The sequence below is a fragment of the Stigmatopora argus genome, chromosome 15 (assembly GCF_051989625.1).
Source record: "Stigmatopora argus isolate UIUO_Sarg chromosome 15, RoL_Sarg_1.0, whole genome shotgun sequence".
NCBI classification, from domain to species: domain Eukaryota; kingdom Metazoa; phylum Chordata; class Actinopteri; order Syngnathiformes; family Syngnathidae; genus Stigmatopora; species Stigmatopora argus.
Genome location: NC_135401.1, coordinates 1,012,935 through 1,029,633, shown reverse-complemented (window position 1 = coordinate 1,029,633; position 16,699 = coordinate 1,012,935). Strand labels below are relative to the sequence as shown.

The 16,699-nt window shown below is 45.3% G+C and overlaps 3 protein-coding genes across 3 annotated transcripts; 2 read left to right on the top strand and 1 right to left on the bottom strand.

The window, feature by feature from the left end:
• The first annotated feature begins 615 nt into the window (after positions 1-615).
• Positions 616-4,065, top strand: LOC144089583 (cofilin-2). The gene is made up of 4 exons (XM_077620579.1): positions 616-780; positions 1,549-1,859; positions 2,374-2,450; positions 3,417-4,065. Exons 1-4 carry the CDS (start codon positions 778-780, stop codon positions 3,527-3,529), a joined length of 504 nt encoding a protein of 167 aa, XP_077476705.1. The 5' UTR covers positions 616-777; the 3' UTR covers positions 3,530-4,065.
• Positions 4,066-4,832: 767 nt separating this feature from the next.
• On the bottom strand, positions 4,833-8,878 carry LOC144089582 (cofilin-2-like). Its single transcript, XM_077620578.1, has 4 exons — positions 8,712-8,878; positions 7,105-7,373; positions 6,045-6,121; positions 4,833-5,943 (listed from the first exon to the last, which is right to left on the bottom strand). Exons 1-4 carry the CDS (start codon positions 8,829-8,831, stop codon positions 5,828-5,830), a joined length of 582 nt encoding a protein of 193 aa, XP_077476704.1. The 5' UTR covers positions 8,832-8,878; the 3' UTR covers positions 4,833-5,827.
• Positions 8,879-10,597: 1,719 nt separating this feature from the next.
• On the top strand, positions 10,598-16,650 carry snx6 (sorting nexin 6). Its single transcript, XM_077620577.1, has 14 exons — positions 10,598-10,672; positions 10,828-10,878; positions 11,799-11,903; positions 11,979-12,089; positions 12,176-12,297; positions 12,858-12,981; positions 13,105-13,200; positions 13,281-13,386; positions 13,458-13,533; positions 13,857-13,896; positions 13,971-14,057; positions 14,135-14,294; positions 14,826-14,911; positions 14,987-16,650. The coding sequence occupies exons 1-14, from the start codon at positions 10,667-10,669 to the stop codon at positions 15,038-15,040; spliced, it is 1,224 nt and encodes a 407-aa protein (XP_077476703.1). The 5' UTR covers positions 10,598-10,666; the 3' UTR covers positions 15,041-16,650.
• Positions 16,651-16,699: the final 49 nt, after the last annotated feature.

Sequence of the window (16,699 nt, the reverse complement as noted above, 5' to 3'; positions counted from 1 at the left end):
ACAATTGAAAACAATTGCTGGAACTTTTTTTTCTTCCTTTCGTGCCCTGAAAATGTTCCAAATATGATGTTTAGAGAGTTAAAACGTAATTATTGTTTTCAAAAGCATTCTGAGATGTCGACGTTGTGGACTTCTGTGGGTTTTTCCGGTTGCAAATCAAAGTTTTGTGTTCTTATTTATTTATGACTGATAGACGAGCCACCAGCACCGCCATTTATCCCAGCCCGTATGTTGTGAAAATAAAAGATTTTATCAAAAAAAAAACTTTTGCTTTTTTTTAAACTAGCTGTTTGGCTTCATTTTTTCCAAAAAAGTTTTGTTTATTTGAAAACAAATCCTATTTGTTTCAAAATGTGCCTTTCAAGTTTTCCTTTTAATATTTCAGCGAAAGAAGAAACAACAGCTGCCTTGACGTGGACAAGATCATCTTAAATTTATGGATATATGCAAGTCATAACAAAAGCGTCCGGTATATTTTTAGAATGGTCGTCGGGAGCTCTTTGAAATCCCCACGTGAGAACGCGGACCTAAAGGCAACGCGTTCGCCGATTGGACGACGGCCTCATTAATATTCAGAAAAGACCAGCCGGTCGCTGGCTGCTAACCGCGCCTTACTGCCATAGGCGGGCAGGTTCCTCATTGTTCCCGCCCCCTTTTCCTTCTCCTCCAACTCCTCCTCGTTAGCGGCTGTCCACATTCCCGCTGGTCGCTAGCTCCCTTCCCCCCTTCACCGAAGCCTTGTAACGGCAAAGTTAGGCCGACAAAGTCCGGGAGAGAATGGTAAGAAGACGCTCCCGGTGTTCCTCTAACGGTTCCGTTAGCTCCGTCATGGCTTTCCGTTAGAACCGTGCGCGTGCGTGGCTGTAGGCGTGCGCCGGAATGGCGACCAGGCGTCATGTTAGCCAGCATGGCCGCCGCTATGAGTCGCCGACGGGACCGAACGTGGTTAGAGTATCGTAGGGGGACGACGTTCTGGCGTGGGCAGGGTCGGCGTCACTTGGCACCGGACTTCGCTTGGTACTTGGGACCCGACCGGACCGGACCGGCGTCATTTTGGGCCGAGCCGGACTTTGGGGCCGTTATGCCCCGGGGCGGCCATTTTAGCCCCGTTAGCCACGCCACACCACCGGACCGGACATGTCCCAAGTATTATACGTCATGAGTTAGCTAAAACGGAAACAACAACAACAATAAAATCACGTAAACTCCAGTGACTGTAAAGAGTAAACTCTCAAAGTTGGCAAAAGTGGACGTCTATCGCTGTCAATGGCAGGTGGTACACTTTCGTATTGTGTATGTACATGTGAATTTCTTTAAATGTTTTAAGTTCTGATTGAGTTTATTTGTACCGATAGCCGTCTCGCAAACGGTGCGCTAAAATGTCATCGATATCAGAGTCGCGATCGATATCGCCCGAGATTTAGTTTCCAACTGCAGGTCGCCCATCCCAAGATGGCTGCCGATTGCGCACCAAGCCCCACCGTCCCGTCCTGGTGAATCGAAATACTCCTTTTGACGCCATCCCTTTTGACTTTTGTTTGCGCGCAGGCGTCAGGCGTGACCGTGAACGACGAGGTCATCAAGGTGTTCAACGACATGAAGGTGCGCAAGTCGCACCGGTCGCCCGAGGAGGTCAAGCAGCGCAAGAAGGCGGTCCTCTTCTGCCTCAGCGACGACCGCAAGAAGATCATCGTGGAGGAGGGCAAGCAGATCCTGGTGGGCGACATCGGCGAGTCGGTGGACGACCCCTACGCCTGCTTCGTCAAGCTCCTCCCCCTCAACGACTGCCGATACGGACTCTACGACGCCACCTACGAGACCAAGGAGTCCAAGAAGGAAGATCTGGTCTTCATCTTCTGGTGCGTAGCTCCTCCCCCTTTGCCTTACGTTCTCCCCCAACGAGCGGTCGCGGGGATGTTGTCGTTGGGTGGCTGGCTTCCTGTCAATTTTGGGGCACTTCCTGTACGTTTGGGATCACTTCCTGTTAATGTAAGGGCGCTTTGTGGGTTCATTTGTGTTTGTCGTCACTTCCTGTTGACTTTGGGGGACTTCCTAAGGAGTTGGGGTTGACTTATCTATTTTGGGGCGTTACTTGGTCATTTTGGTTCACTTCCTTGTTCATTTTAGCGTTGTGTGGTTGGATTTTGAATAGCTTCCTGTGAATTTTTGGGTCATTTCCTATTTCATTTGGCAACACTTGTTGCTTCTTGTTGTTTTGGGGATGATTCCGGGTCACTTCCCTTAGATTTCGCCCCATTTTGGGTCCATTCTGAGACGTGGGTTTATTTCCTGCCTGTTTCTCCAGGGGGGATTTGGATTGGGCAGAAATGGCATGGTTTGACATGGCTTCTTTTTTTGGCTCCTCCCCCCCAGGGCTCCCGAGGGCGCTCCCCTTAAAAGCAAGATGATCTACGCCAGCTCCAAAGACGCCATCAAGAAAAAGTTTACAGGTGAGTGCGAGCGGAAGGGAGCGGGAGTCGGTCCATCCGTCTGTCTCTCGTCGCGTCGATAGCTTTTTCCGGGCTTCGGGTTCCGATCGTCTAGCGCACAGGTGTCAAAGTGGCGGCCCGGGGGCCAAATCTGGCCCGCCGCCTCATTTTGTGCGGCCCGAGAAAGTAAATCATGAGTGCCAACTTTTTGTTTTAGGATCAAATCCAAATGAAGATTATAGATGTATATGATATTTCCTGATTTTCCCCTTTTTAAATCAATAATTGCAATTTTTTTATCCATTTTTTTTCCTTTTTTGGGGTCAAAAAGCATTTTGTAAAATCTAAAAATAAATATATAATAATATTTTCGGTTTTCCACTTTAATATTGAATATAATTTTTTTTAAAATGATTCCATTTGAAATGAAAAACAAATAATTATTAGATGTTTTCCCTTACTAAGAAAAAAAAGTTCAAATAAACAGTTTTATATCTATAAAAAACGGATTTTTAGGGCTTTTCATCCAGTTCTTATTATCCAATTAAAAACAAAAAAATCTAAATATTATATCTAAAATAGTCTGGCCCACAAAGATCGAGTTGATGTTATGGCGACCCGCGAACAAACCCGAGTTTGACACACTTGGATGAGGCTCACCGTTGCGTTCCGTCTCTGTTATCCGTGAAATGTCGCCACCTCGTGGGCAGAAGAATATCGTCGTAGAAGAAGCAAAATGAGAGGAAGCGTTCTAGACGTCCCATCCGTTTCGAACAAACAATGCCCCGCCCACTCTCAATTGAGGGGACGTCTACCAGCAAATAATGACTTTAATGGGTCCCCTGTTAGGGAGTTTTTTTTAATGAAAATGGCCAATCAGTCCCGTCATCCGCGTTCGCGATGACGCCGATGGGGCGCCTTAGAAGGTTTCCCGTGTCCGGCGGCGGGCGCCCGTTTTGACGAACGCGGCTGGCTTTTTCCCGGCAGGCATCAAGCACGAGTGGCAGGTGAACGGACTGGACGACATCCAGGACCGCGCCACGCTGGCCGAGAAGCTGGGCGGCAACGTGGTGGTGTCCCTGGAGGGGAAGCCGCTGTGACGTCGCCCGCTCCCCGCCATCGCCATCGCCCTCGCCGCCGAGGACTCGGCTGTCTTTAGGCCCGCTTTTCTTTCCCCTTTTCATTTATTTCGCTTTGTTTTTTTGTTTTTTTTCGCTTTGTTTCTCGTCCCCCGGGCGAAGGAGGAGCCGGTCAAAGGTCAATTATGCAAACCCCTCCCTCTTTCCCCGGCGGGAAAGGTGGTCTCCGAGCGTTGCCAAAAAAAAACGGGCCTTTTTTTGTCGGTTTGTTTTGTACGTGACTTTAATTTATTCTGGTTGGTCGTCGTGCGGCTCGACCGATGGCGTGGGCTCTCTCCCGTTTGGCTTTGAATGTAACGCGTGGTCGGAGTGCGCTTTGAGGATGGAAGCCCCGCCCCCCTCCCCTCCTGGACGCCCGAGCCCCGCTCTCTCTCTCTCTCTCCACGGTCGCCCGCGGCGACAGCCGGAACGCCGCGACATCCGCAGCCTTAAAGGTGGAACCTTGTTTGTGACCTCGCAGGAAGCCGCTCTGCAATAAAAGCCTGTGGCCCCGCCCACCTCTCTGTCGACAAGCTCTTTTTTCAATAGAATACTTTTTGAAACCAAAAAAAAAAAAATGAGGTGCTAGAATCGTATCACCGTTTTGTCTTTTAATAAAAAGTCCAATATTTTTACCCACCCCCAAAACGCATTTATCTTTTTAGGTTAGCAAAAAATAAGCATTAGCATCTGCGCGTGATGAATCATTCCCCTTTACGAAAGGTTGCCTATTATGCTGTTTAATATACCCGGGTATATTAAAAGGACATTAAATGGACATATTAAATGGAGGGGGACATTAAATGGACATAATAAATTGACATTAAATGGTCGGGACATAGTATTAAATTGACATTAAAATGGAGGGGACATATTCAATGTATATTAAATTAGGGGTATATTAAATGGGGGGTATAATAAACGATTTAATACACCCCCCCCCCCCATTTAATATACTTCCGGTGGCTTTCTTGCCCTTAAATGGAGCGGCGAGAATGCGGCCCTGTTTCTATTTGCGGCGTCCAATCCGTGACGATCGGGTTTCACTGGCCTCGCAATTCCTGACATTCACGTTGTGTTACGCACTCATCCCCCGACTTGGCAAATAACTGACCATTCTGGCGGCCATCTTGGGTGGGGCAAAACATCTTGGAAATTGCGCATGATTTCATAATTCTCATCGATACAGTTGACCTTATTTTTTAGCACACCTTTGATCTTGCTAAAACACTAATACAAAATATAGAGGGCAAAAACAGCCAACACGGTTATACACACATGGCCATCTTTTTTTGTAATTCTTATTTTTATTTGGAAGAGGACACTCGATGCACCGAAAAGCAAAATAGAAGAAGATGCACCCAAGAAAATGGACAATATTTTCAACCGTTTTTTAAAGCTCATTAACAGTTTCTCACCCAAATCAAAATAACCGGAGTTGGCAAAAAAAGACGATTATTTGGTTTATTTTTCACTCGTGCTGTGCGGTATAAAGAAAAATCATCATAGTATGACACGGATTGCTGAAAATACTATTAAGTGGCGATAGCGGAATCTGGAGGCCAATTGCTAGTATTACTAGGGCGCCTCTGCTGGCCAGAATAGACATTGCAGGAAAGGTCGACAACAATACTAGTGTCAAAGGTCGATTAAAAAATATCGTTTCAGCACTTTATATTAAGATTGTGGCAATTTATTGATTTATGACCCCCCAAAAACTGAAGATAATTTAGAATGCCAAAATTTGTGGGTATGAAAAATGAGTATTGTCTATTCTGAGTCACTTCCTGTACTTTTTTTGGCTCATTTTCTGAGTGTCAGCAGGAAATTATTTTGATTTTGATATCTATCCTTGTTTTGGGTCACACCTGAGTTTGTTTTTAGGTTACTGGCAGGTCACTTCCTGTTGATTTTGGATCACTTCCTGTTGATTTTGGGTCACTTCCTGCCCTTTTTCTGAGTGGGATGGTTTTTAGGTTACTGGCAGGTCACTTCCTGTCGATTTTGGGTCACTTCCTGCCCTTTTTCTGAGTGGGATGGGAAACGACTTTATGCACATGAGTTCTTAAAGAATGCACAAATGTTTTTTTTATCTTTAATAACGCTATTGTAGGATGGCCAATCGAAAATGAATCGTCTCGGGAGATCCCGCCCCCTGATGTAGGTCGTCACATCGCGCAGCGCGACTTGAAAATAAAGTCCAAATGATCGTCGGGCGTCGGAAACTAAGGCCTAGGCCAGGCGGCTTTTTTTTGGGGGGGGGGGGGGTTAGGCTCCGCCTCATTTGCTGGCCACGGACCTCCCCTCGATCCTGACCACGGTGTCCCTGCTCAGCTTGTCGGCCAGCGCGTCCAGTTCGGCGTCCGATAAATCGTTCAGCTGCCACTCCGTCGTCACTGCGGGAGACAGACGCCGGGGTCAGGGCGACGGGAGTGGGGTCGCGGCGGCGGCGGTGGCGGCGGCGGTGGCGGCGGCGGCGCCCGGGCGGGGAACTCACGGTCGAACGCTTTCTGAATGGATTTTTGCGACGTGCTGTGGAGCATCTTCTTCCCGATGGAAGCCGAATCCGGAGCCCTGAGTGGGGGAAAAAAAACAAAAAAACGATAAAAGGGCCAAGTGACGTAGCATCGGACACCCGGCAAGAGAGTCTCACAAGGGGCGTGGCTAACAGAACTGTTGGATCGTTACAATATCTTTTTTTTTGATAGAAAAAAGTGGAAAAGCTGAAAAAAACAGGAAACCGTAAAAAACAATGGTGGAAAAATGGCGAAAAGCAAAAAGAAATTGATTTAAAAAATCAACTTGTTGCACCCAAATAATGGAAAAAAGGATGTTTTCACCCAAAAAATCACCCAAAAAATCAAGAATCCACAAACAAAAGCCCACACAAAAATAGAAAAATATGAATACACTACCACCAAAATAAACAAAAAAGTGGGAAGGAACCAAACAACAGACAAAGGCGAAAAATCAAAAGCCACCAAAAATTGAATAAATAATTCACCCAAAAAAAATCTATTTCATGATGTCTGCAGTCTCTAAATAAAAACTATGTAAATACATATATATATTGCAAAAATATTTTTAAAAATACACATTGAAAATTAGGAAAAATAGAAAAAAAATGAAAAAAATATTCACTAAAAATTAATTTCAAGAAGTCTGCAGCCTCTAAATAAAAACTATGTAAAATATATATATATATATATATATATATATATATATATATATATACATATATATAAATATATATTGCAAAAATCTTTTTAAAAATACACTTGTTGAAAATGAGGAAAAATACCCAAAAATAAAAAAATAATTCACTAAAAATTATATATAGCAAAAATATTTTTAAAAATACAGTCATTGGAAATTAGGAAAAATACCAAAAAATGAAACAAATAATTCACCAAAAATGATATATATTGCAAAAATATTTTTAAAAATACACTCATTGAAAATTAGGAAAAATATTCCACATCAGTAAAACCCAATAACAACCCAATAATAATAAAATAAGATGGAGAAACGGTTGTGGATAAGTTGAATGTACTCACCAACTAATGAAAATGAGCTGTTCCTTATTTTTGGCATTGTCCGTATCGTAGGACACGTCGTAGAGGGCGTATCGGCAGTCTTTTTCCGGCAGCAGCTTGGTGAAGGAGGCGAAAGGGTCGGCGTCGTCCCACATCACGTGCTTGCCCTGGTCCACGATGATCTTCTTCTTGTCGTCGCTCAGACGGAAAAAGGCCACCTTCTGCTTCCTGTGCTTCTTCATGTCGTTGAACAAGTGCATCACCTCGTCGTCCACCGTCACGCCCGACGACTGACAAAGACAAAGACAAACGGTGAGTCGATGACTGGCGTCCAATCACCCTCCCACTTGAAATGGTATGAGCGCCTAGCGCCGTCAATAGATTCCTTTTCATTGCTACCATCATCTTTTAGGCCACATGCGTCAAAGTGGCGGCCCGGGGGCCAAATCTGGCCCGCCGCCTCATTTTGTGTGGCCCGGGAAAGTCAATCACGAGTGCCCACTTTCTATTTTAGGATCAAATTCAAATGAAGAGTATAGATGTATATTACATTACCTGATTTGCCCCTTTTAAATCAATCATTGTCATTTTTTAAATCCATTTTTTTCTGTGTTTTTAGTTCAAAAATCATTTTGTAAAATCTAAAAATATTTAAAAAAAGAAGAAGCTAAAATTAACATTGTTTTACATCTATAAAAAACGGAATATTCAGGGCTTTTAATCCAGTTCTTTTAATCCATTTATTAAAAAAACAATATAAATATTATATCTAAAATGGGCTGGCCCACGTGAAATCAAGTTGACGTTAAAGCGGCCCGCCAACCAACCCGAGTCTGACACCCTTGTTTTAGGCCAATTGGATTTGAATGCCAATGCGTCATGATTTTTCAATGAAAATAATGACATTTGATGCCCTTCCTAAGATGGCCTCGGGGCAGCCATCTTGGTAGGGGCACCGAAAGCTCTTTCCACGTTCTCCCGTCAACTGAAATAGTCGACGTCCAATCCATTCGACGTGAGAGGACGGCGACAAATAACCTGAACGGAATAAACATTCGCTGCCGGCCTTCCACTCGAAATCGATTGGACGTCTCCTACCGACCGATCGGCGCCGTTGACGCCAATCCATTCGGACCGAGTAGGGCGGGGCTTGGACCGTCCAAGTAGCGCCAATGACGTCTACCAGTCTAAAACGTATCGTCGGGTGTTAGCGGCTAAAGCTAAAGACGCTTCGATGAGCAAAATCGGGGTTGACGCCGGGCTGACCAATCGTACCTACTGTCCTTTTTTTATTTATTTTTATTTTTTACTAAACGCAGACTAAACCCAATCTTTTCTTACCAGGAAAACCAAACCCCCCAAAAATCAACCACCCAACAGTCAACCCGCCTTTAAAATCGGACTAAAGCATCCATTTTTTTCCTTAAACAAAAAAAGCCGCACTTCCCGTGGCCATCCGGGAGAACCGGTTTCAGCTGACGTCGCCTCGGCGACCGGGGCGCTCGGGTTAAACTCCCCCGACCCGGCTTCCCCTTCCAAAATCGACGACGCGTCTCGGTCCCGAGCCGATTCGCAGCGAGAAGGAACGGGAAAACAAAACAAAAAACAAATCCAAAAGTCCCGCTCACCATTTTGTCTCCGAAGGTCTTGCGACGAGACGAAAAGTGAGCGGCTTTGGGAAGGTCTTGACGAATCCAGGAAGTATCTGGTGACGCCTTTAAAGGCGTGCCCCGACCGCTTCGGGGCATCTCCCTCAGCGTTGGCTAACCACCATCTGCATGCGTCATTGGCTGGCCACACCCCTCCCTCCCTCTCTCTCTCTCACTGTCTTTTACCTTTAAAGTGACACTGAAACTTTTCAACCGGCCTCACCGTCCATTTTAGGAGACTGGACAATCCCCGGGACGCTTCACTATCATTCTGCCTTCAAGTTATTAGCAATAATAGACAAAAAACAGCAATGACTGACCAAATTGCTATATATAGCATGACTTCACATGGCAAAACAGGTCCCTGCGGCCATTTTGGGAGGCCGGACCGTCCCCGGGACGCTTCGCTATCGTTCTGTGTTCAAGTTCTTTGCAAAAATAGACAAAAAGTGCCACCAAAACTTGTTTAAGACCAACTAAATTGTCACAAAGGCCAACTTTATAATTCAAAACAAGCCTCGGCGACCACTCGGCCTCCATTTTGGAAGGGCGACCACTCCCTGGGAAGCTTCACGACTCTTCCAAATTCTAGTAAATTGTAATATCAAATAAAAAGTGCCACCAAAACCATTTTAAACCCAACAAATCATCACATAGCGAAAGTTTATCATCCTTAACAAGCCTCGGCGACCACTCGGCCTCCATTTTGGAAGGGCGACCACTCCCTGGGAAGCTTCACGACTCTTCCAAATTCTAGTAAATTGTAATATCAAATAAAAAGTGCCACCAAAACCATTTTAAACCCAACAAATCATCACATAGCGAAAGTTTATCATCCTTAACAAGCCTCGGCGACCACTCGGCCTCCATTTTGGAAGGGCGACCACTCACTGGGAAGCTTCACGACTCTTCCAAATTCTGGTAAATTGTAATATCAAACAAAAAGTGCCACCAAAACCATTTTAAACCCAACAAATCATCACATAGCGAAAGTTTATCATCCTTAACAAGCTTCGGCGACCACTCGGCCTCCATTTTGGGAGGGCGACCACTCCCTGGGAAACTTGATTTCTTTTTTCTGTTTCATGACGGAAAAAGAAAAAAGCGTCAGGCCACACACCCCGCCGCCGCCCAAAAATTCCAAGCGCTCTTAACGGCTGAAGATCAGGAGAAACCTGTCTTACCGAGTCGACCGCTCCGATTGGTGGAACCGGCGTCGGCTCTGCGAAATTCACTTTTGTCGGACCCGTTTTTCTTCCCGCTGAAGTTTACAGCTAACAAACACCCTGGGAAAGAAATTTACATCCATCTTTTGTTTTGCATCCCGCTTGTTTTTCCTTTTTTTATTCGCTATCTTTCATTTATGATTCAAATAAATCCTTCATTGTCATCAAGATTAACAGGAAGTGACCAGGAAATGGCCCACGATGTACAGGAAGTGATGTGTAAATGTCCTGAAACAAACAAACTCCCTGTAGATTTAAAAAATAAAATAAAATCAATGTAGTTGTATTTATATGAATTATTCTTTTTTAAAATTTCATTGCTTACCACTGACAGCAATACGCGTCCAATCCATTTGGGCCTGGGAGTGCCCAAATGGATTGGACGCCCATCACCGTCATTAGCAGCTAACAAGATAACTAGCCTCCTTCAAACCGAAGCAAACAAAACCTTTTAATTTCAGCTACTTTTATTTACCGACCATTTAAAACATGGCTATTGGCCAGTGATTGTCTGGACACCAAATCGTCTGTTAAACCGCGCTAGGATAGGCTCCAGCACCCCCCGCGACCCTCCGGAAAATGAACGTACGAGAACACATGTCCAAAACGTCATGGGTCATGGGTGACGCCATTTTTATTTTTTTACTCGGGTGTTTTGAAACGGCGTCATGACGTCACACGTCTTCCTGTCTCCACCCGTCGGCAGCCATGATGGTAGGTTAGCTTCGCATCTTTTCTCTTCCCTCTCCGGGTTTGCATCTTTTATCGGTACCTGGTCGGAACCGAACCGACGGGAACCCCCAGCGGTTCCGACTAACTTCCGCTAGGCCGCTAAAAATGACGGCCTTGTGCGGTTTGTGTTCCCGTAGCAGGAAGGACTGGACGACGGACCAGACTTCCTCTCCGAAGAGGACCGAGGGGTGAGTTTTTTTCCTCCGTTTGCCTTTTTTAACGTCATATTTCGTCACTGTGCGCCGAAACCTCTCGGTTCGGTTTGTGGCACCGGTGCGGCTAAAAAGAGACTTGTTAGCGCGCTTTAGCTTCTGACGTTAGCATTAGCTTCCTGCTACCTGCAGTTTTGAAGAAACTGGTTCTGCCAGTAGGTCACGTGATTGTCACGTGTACTTCTTTCGCTTTAAACTTGAGAAAAAGTCAACAAGCAAAAGCGAGTGTAAATAGTGTTCATTTATTTTTCATTTACTTGACAATAATTTCTCTATTAAGGCGTAACTGTCATACTGAGGTGAGATGCGTTTGGGTGCCAACCGGATAATCAGAGATTTGACCTTTTTTTTTGGATGACCAAAGGCACTTTCAAAATAAACTTCCAGGAGAATGAAAACGTACGGTTGTTTTGATATTAAAACTTATTTTTCATTTACTTTACACTAATTTCTCTACTACGGCGTAACTATCATACTGAGGTGAGATGTGTTTGGGTGCCAACCGGATAATCAGAGATTTGACCTTTTTTTGGGATGACCAAAGGCACTTTCAAAATAAACTTCCAGGAGAATGAAAACGTACGGTTGTTTTGATATTAAAATTTTGATCTCAGAAAAATACTTTATAGATAAGATGAAGAAAATCCAACGTTATTATGTTAAACATTTTCAATTTGTTGGTCTTTAATTACGACAAAGAAAGACGTCCTCAGATTTCCCCTTTTAATTCTTTTCGGTACTGCACCGTGTCAATCTTGAAAACAAAACAAAAACTTTTTAAGTGCAATTGATGTCCAATTCCTTCCAAAGTGTGAGCGAAATAGAAAATGATAAACAAGATATCGATATTTACAAAAAAAAAATTGAAATACATTTCATTTTTTGTCGCCGCTTAGCCAAGGGCGGTCAGCGTGGACCTCCAGACGGACGCCACGCTGCAGGTGGACATCTCGGACGCCCTGAGCGAGCGAGACAAGGTCAAGTTCACCGTGCACACCAAGGTGAGACGTCCGTCCTCGCGTCCGTCCTCGCTTCCGTCCCCCTTTTCGGACCCCCCGGTGTGCGTCCGCCCGCAGAGCACGCTCCCCAACTTCAAGCAGAACGAGTTCTCGGTGGTCCGTCAGCACGAGGAGTTCATCTGGCTGCACGACTCCTTCGTGGAGAACGAAGACTACGCCGGATACATCGTGAGTCGACGGGTCGCCGCCGCCGCCGCCACCGCGCCTCCCCCGCGGTCGCCGCGGTCTGACGGCCCGTTCTCGCCGCGGTTCAGATCCCGCCCGCTCCGCCCCGACCCGACTTTGACGCCTCCAGAGAGAAGCTGCAGAAGTTGGGGGAAGGCGAGGGCTCCATGACCAAGGAGGAGTTTACCAAGATGAAGCAGGAACTCGAAGCGTAAGTTGCCTTGGGGGTCGGGTGGTGTCCCGGCCGTCGTCTGGCGTCATTTTTTATTTTTTATTTTGCATTCGTTTTTTTATTTTTATTTTGCATTCATTTATTTGTATTTGTATTTTGCATTCATTTATTTTTATTTTGCATTCATTTATTTTTATTTTTTATTTTGCATTCATTTATTTTCTATTTCTTTTGCATTCTTTTATTTTCTATTTCTTTTGCATTCTTTTATTTTCTATTTCTTTTGCATTCTTTTTTTTTCTATTTCTTTTGCATTCATTTTTTTTTCTATTTCTTTTGCATTCATTTTTTTTTCTATTTCTTTTGCATTCATTTTTTTTTCTATTTTGCATTTTTTTCCCTTTCAAATTTATTCAATTTTTTGCTTTTAAAACAATTAGCCTTCATTTTTGGCATGAGTCTGGTCTTTCACGAGGGGCGTGGCTTCGCCAGAGAAGCCACGTCCCTCGTGAAAGACGGCGACGACAAAACCTGGAATAAAAACGAGTGCCGTTTTGGTGTTAAACGTGTCCCGTCGCTATTCCCTCCTCGTCCCTTAGAGAGTACCTGGCCATCTTCAAGAAGACGGTCGCCATGCACGAGGTCTTCCTTTGCCGCGTGGCGGCGCACCCCGTCCTCCGGAAGGACCTCAACTTCCACGTCTTCCTGGAGTACAACCAGGACGTGAGTTGTGCCACAATTTTTTTTACAATATGGTCCTTTTTAGATCTAGTTTCCGCCAGCCGGTGGCCCTACCCAATATGGCCGCCGGCTTCCATCCCTTAACGCCCCTTCCGTTGATCCTAGCTGAGCGTGCGAGGGAAGAACAAGAAGGAGAAGCTGGAGGACTTCTTCAAGAACGTGGTCAAGTCCGCCGACGGTGTCTTGGTCGCGGGCGTCAAGGTAAGCGCTCGGAAAACGCCGGGCTTTTTCTCGCTGCAGCCGTCGGACGTCCCGTTTTTTTTTCTTTCTTCGCACCGCAGGACGTGGACGACTTTTTCGAACACGAGAAGAATTTTTTGTTAGAATACCACAACCGGGTGAAAGACGCCTCGGCCAAGTCGGACAGGATGATCCGCTCGCACAAGAGTAAGACCCCACCCCCGTGCGGATAGGAAGCTCCGCCCTCCTGCACTCTTGACCAACCCGTTTGTCTCCAGACGCCGCCGACGACATCAACAGAATGGCGTCCACTCTCTACGTGTTGGGGACGCAAGATTCGACCGATTTGTGCAAGTAAGATGGCCGCCGCGGGGGGCGGGTCCACGGCTACCTTGAGATATATACCGTAACAATTTTAGTATTGGTCCATATACTAATATATTGTAAGGCGCCCTGTCTATCTTGGAGAAAATTTAAGGCTTTTGTGTGCGCCTTATAGTCGTGAAAATACGGTAATAGGATATGACACGGTATTATTTGATATAACTTCCAAAAGGAGGAAGCTAGTTTTGACTTGTTTGTATGTCAATGCATTGACTTTAATGGGAACCTTGCCCCTACCAACATGGCCGCCCCGAGCTCACGTTACCCGTCACGCCCGCACCCTTCCGTTTCAGGTTCTTCCTCAAAGTATCGGAGCTCTTTGAGAAGACCAGGGTAGGTCACGTGACACGCGTGGTGGCGTCAACCCGATGGCTCGTCACGACAACCCGCTTTCTTTTTCCCGCCAGAAAATCGAAGCTCGCGTGGCCGCCGACGAGGACCTGAAGCTGGCCGACTTGCTGAAATATTACCTGAGGGAATCGCAGGCCGCCAAGGTCCCGTCTCGTCCCGTCTCGCCGACGACGGACGGCCGTCCGGCCTCGGCTTGACGCCAACGTGTCGCCCCCTACAGGACCTCCTGTACCGTCGCAGTCGGGCGCTGCTGGACTACGAGAACGCCAACAAGGCTCTGGACAAGGCTCGCTCCAAGAACCGCGACGTCCTCCAGGCGGACACTTGCCAGCAACTGTGCTGCCGCAAGTTCGACAAGATCTCCGAGTCGGCCAAGCAAGGTCTGGCCCAACTTCTCCTTCTGCTCTCGCTTCCTCAATCCCTCCCTTTTCTTCATCTCCTCTCTTCTTGTGGCCCTTTCCATCTTGTCACCATACAGTGGTACCTCCACATACATTCTTAATCCGTTCCAGGACTGAGATCGTATGTCGAGCTTTTCGTACGTCGAGCAGATGTTTCCCATTGAAATGAACTAAAAACAAATGAATTTGTTCCAACCCTCTGAAAAAACACCAAAAACAGGATATTGGATTGTAACCAATTGGATTGTATACCGGAAATAACCAAAATGTACAGAAAGTGAACCCGGAATGCTCCCCAAAAGACCGTAAACAACCCCAAATAAACAGGAAGCCGCCTGGAAATACCCTAAAATGAACCAGGAAGTACCCCCAAATAACCACTTTACTTACCATTGACATCCACTTCATTGCAACTAAAACGTCAAACACTAATTCCTGAAAAAAAAAACTGAAAATGAATTTGACGTCCACCAGCGTCAATGGCTGTCAACAACTTTGTGTTCTCCTCAGAGCTCATCGACTTCAAAACGAGGCGAGTGGCGGCCTTTCGAAAGAACCTGGTGGAGCTCGCCGAGCTGGAGCTAAAACACGCTAAGGTAGTAGCCGCCAACGCTAACGGTCGACGACCTTTTTGACCTCCCCTCCACCTTACATTGACCTTGACCTTTCAGGGGAATCTGCAGTTATTGCAGAGCTGTCTGGGTGTCCTGAGAGGAAACACCTAACCACGCCTCCCTTGTCACAGCCACGCCCACTATACACCTTTGGGGGGGAGGGGTTTGCGCAGCAAAACAAAAAAAGAAGGCTTAAAAACAACTCAACTAAGTCGTTTCTTTTCAAAAATATTTAGCGTTGCACCGATACGTCGTGTAAAGGACATGATCGGTATCCGGGACTACTAAGAATTAACGGGGGCATGCTGGGAAATATGTATTTACTTTTCAATTCCTGGTCGCCCTACCCAAGATGGCTGCCCGATGATGTCAAACATGCAGCCGGATGTGGCGTCTAGTCTAGGTTTATCCAATCGGTTTGAAGGGGGCGGGGGGGGGGACATTGCTAAACATCTTTTAGGAATGCCTTAAGCTACTTCGATTGGAACGTTGCCCCTACCAACATGGCCGCCCGGCACGTGTCTTTTTGAGGGGCGGGGATTTTTTTTTCGTGAATTTCAATGAGTTACTCGCGTTTCCACGTCCAAATCATTGAAAGTGAATGGATAAACATTTGGCTGCCATCCCTCCCGCTCCAAATCGATGAGACGTTTAGCGCTGTGCTAAAAAAAGAGTATGTAGTCATTTAGTATGGAAAGGAAATATTTGTCTTATTTTTTACGCTATCGGTGCAACACTACTTACTAAACGCTGTCCTGTCGGTCTACAAACCGGGGGCGAGTTGTTCTCGGATCAGACCGGTTCGGATCCCCCTTCGGGGTCCGCTTCCATCTAGGTAAATCCGTCCAGTCTAGCGGAGGACGTTTGGCCAGTTGTTTTGCCGCCTTCTAATCAAGCTGCGCTTTGACGAAATAGGAAGGGCCACACAAAGAAAGAAAGAAAGAGAACAAAATAGGCTGAAAGGAATCAATTAACATCATAAACTTGTACGTGGAATTCAAGTCTTAAAATACGGAGAAAACGTCAACATTACCAAACAAAAATAAGCTAACACTAAAATAATATTCCTTAAAATTACCCTGCGAATGACATTCTCGTAATGTTAAGTCCTATTACAATTTTATCCGTAATTTTACCACCTTTTTCCGCTAATACGATATATATAGTATATATTAGGACACGGTTATTACAACAATGTGAAGCTATGGTTCTTGTCATCAATACTTTTTAATACATCTTGACCTGTCGTTGCCCCCACCAACATGGCCGCCCAGAAGCCATCTTGGTAGGGGCAATGCATGACTTGCAATTTAAGTTGTCACCGTTTTTTCTATGTGTGGCTCAAATATTTGGTCGGCCGTTCTTATGAAAAGAAATGACAACCTTGTACAGGTTTGTATTCCAGTAAAGTACAGTAAAGTTGTTGACTAATGTCCGCTTACGATTGTCTTGATTGTCATTTTCCTCTCTTAATTATAGCTCCTTTCCGTTTTTTATTTGTGGGGGGAGCTTAAGTGTGTTTGCCTTAATGTCACTCTTGTTTTTTTTTCTTTTTCGATTCTCTTTATTTGCATATTACTGTAAACGAATGTTTTTTCCACTCAACGTGACCAAAGCTTCCGTATCATCAAAGATGGCGATAAGAGTACAGTAAAAGAAATAAAGGTGCCAGTTCAATCAATGAGCTGCTTTCCTTTTCACAATAAAATTTTGAAAAACTTCTTGTTGACATATTTTCATCATTTTTGTTTTCCAATATTTCAATAGCAC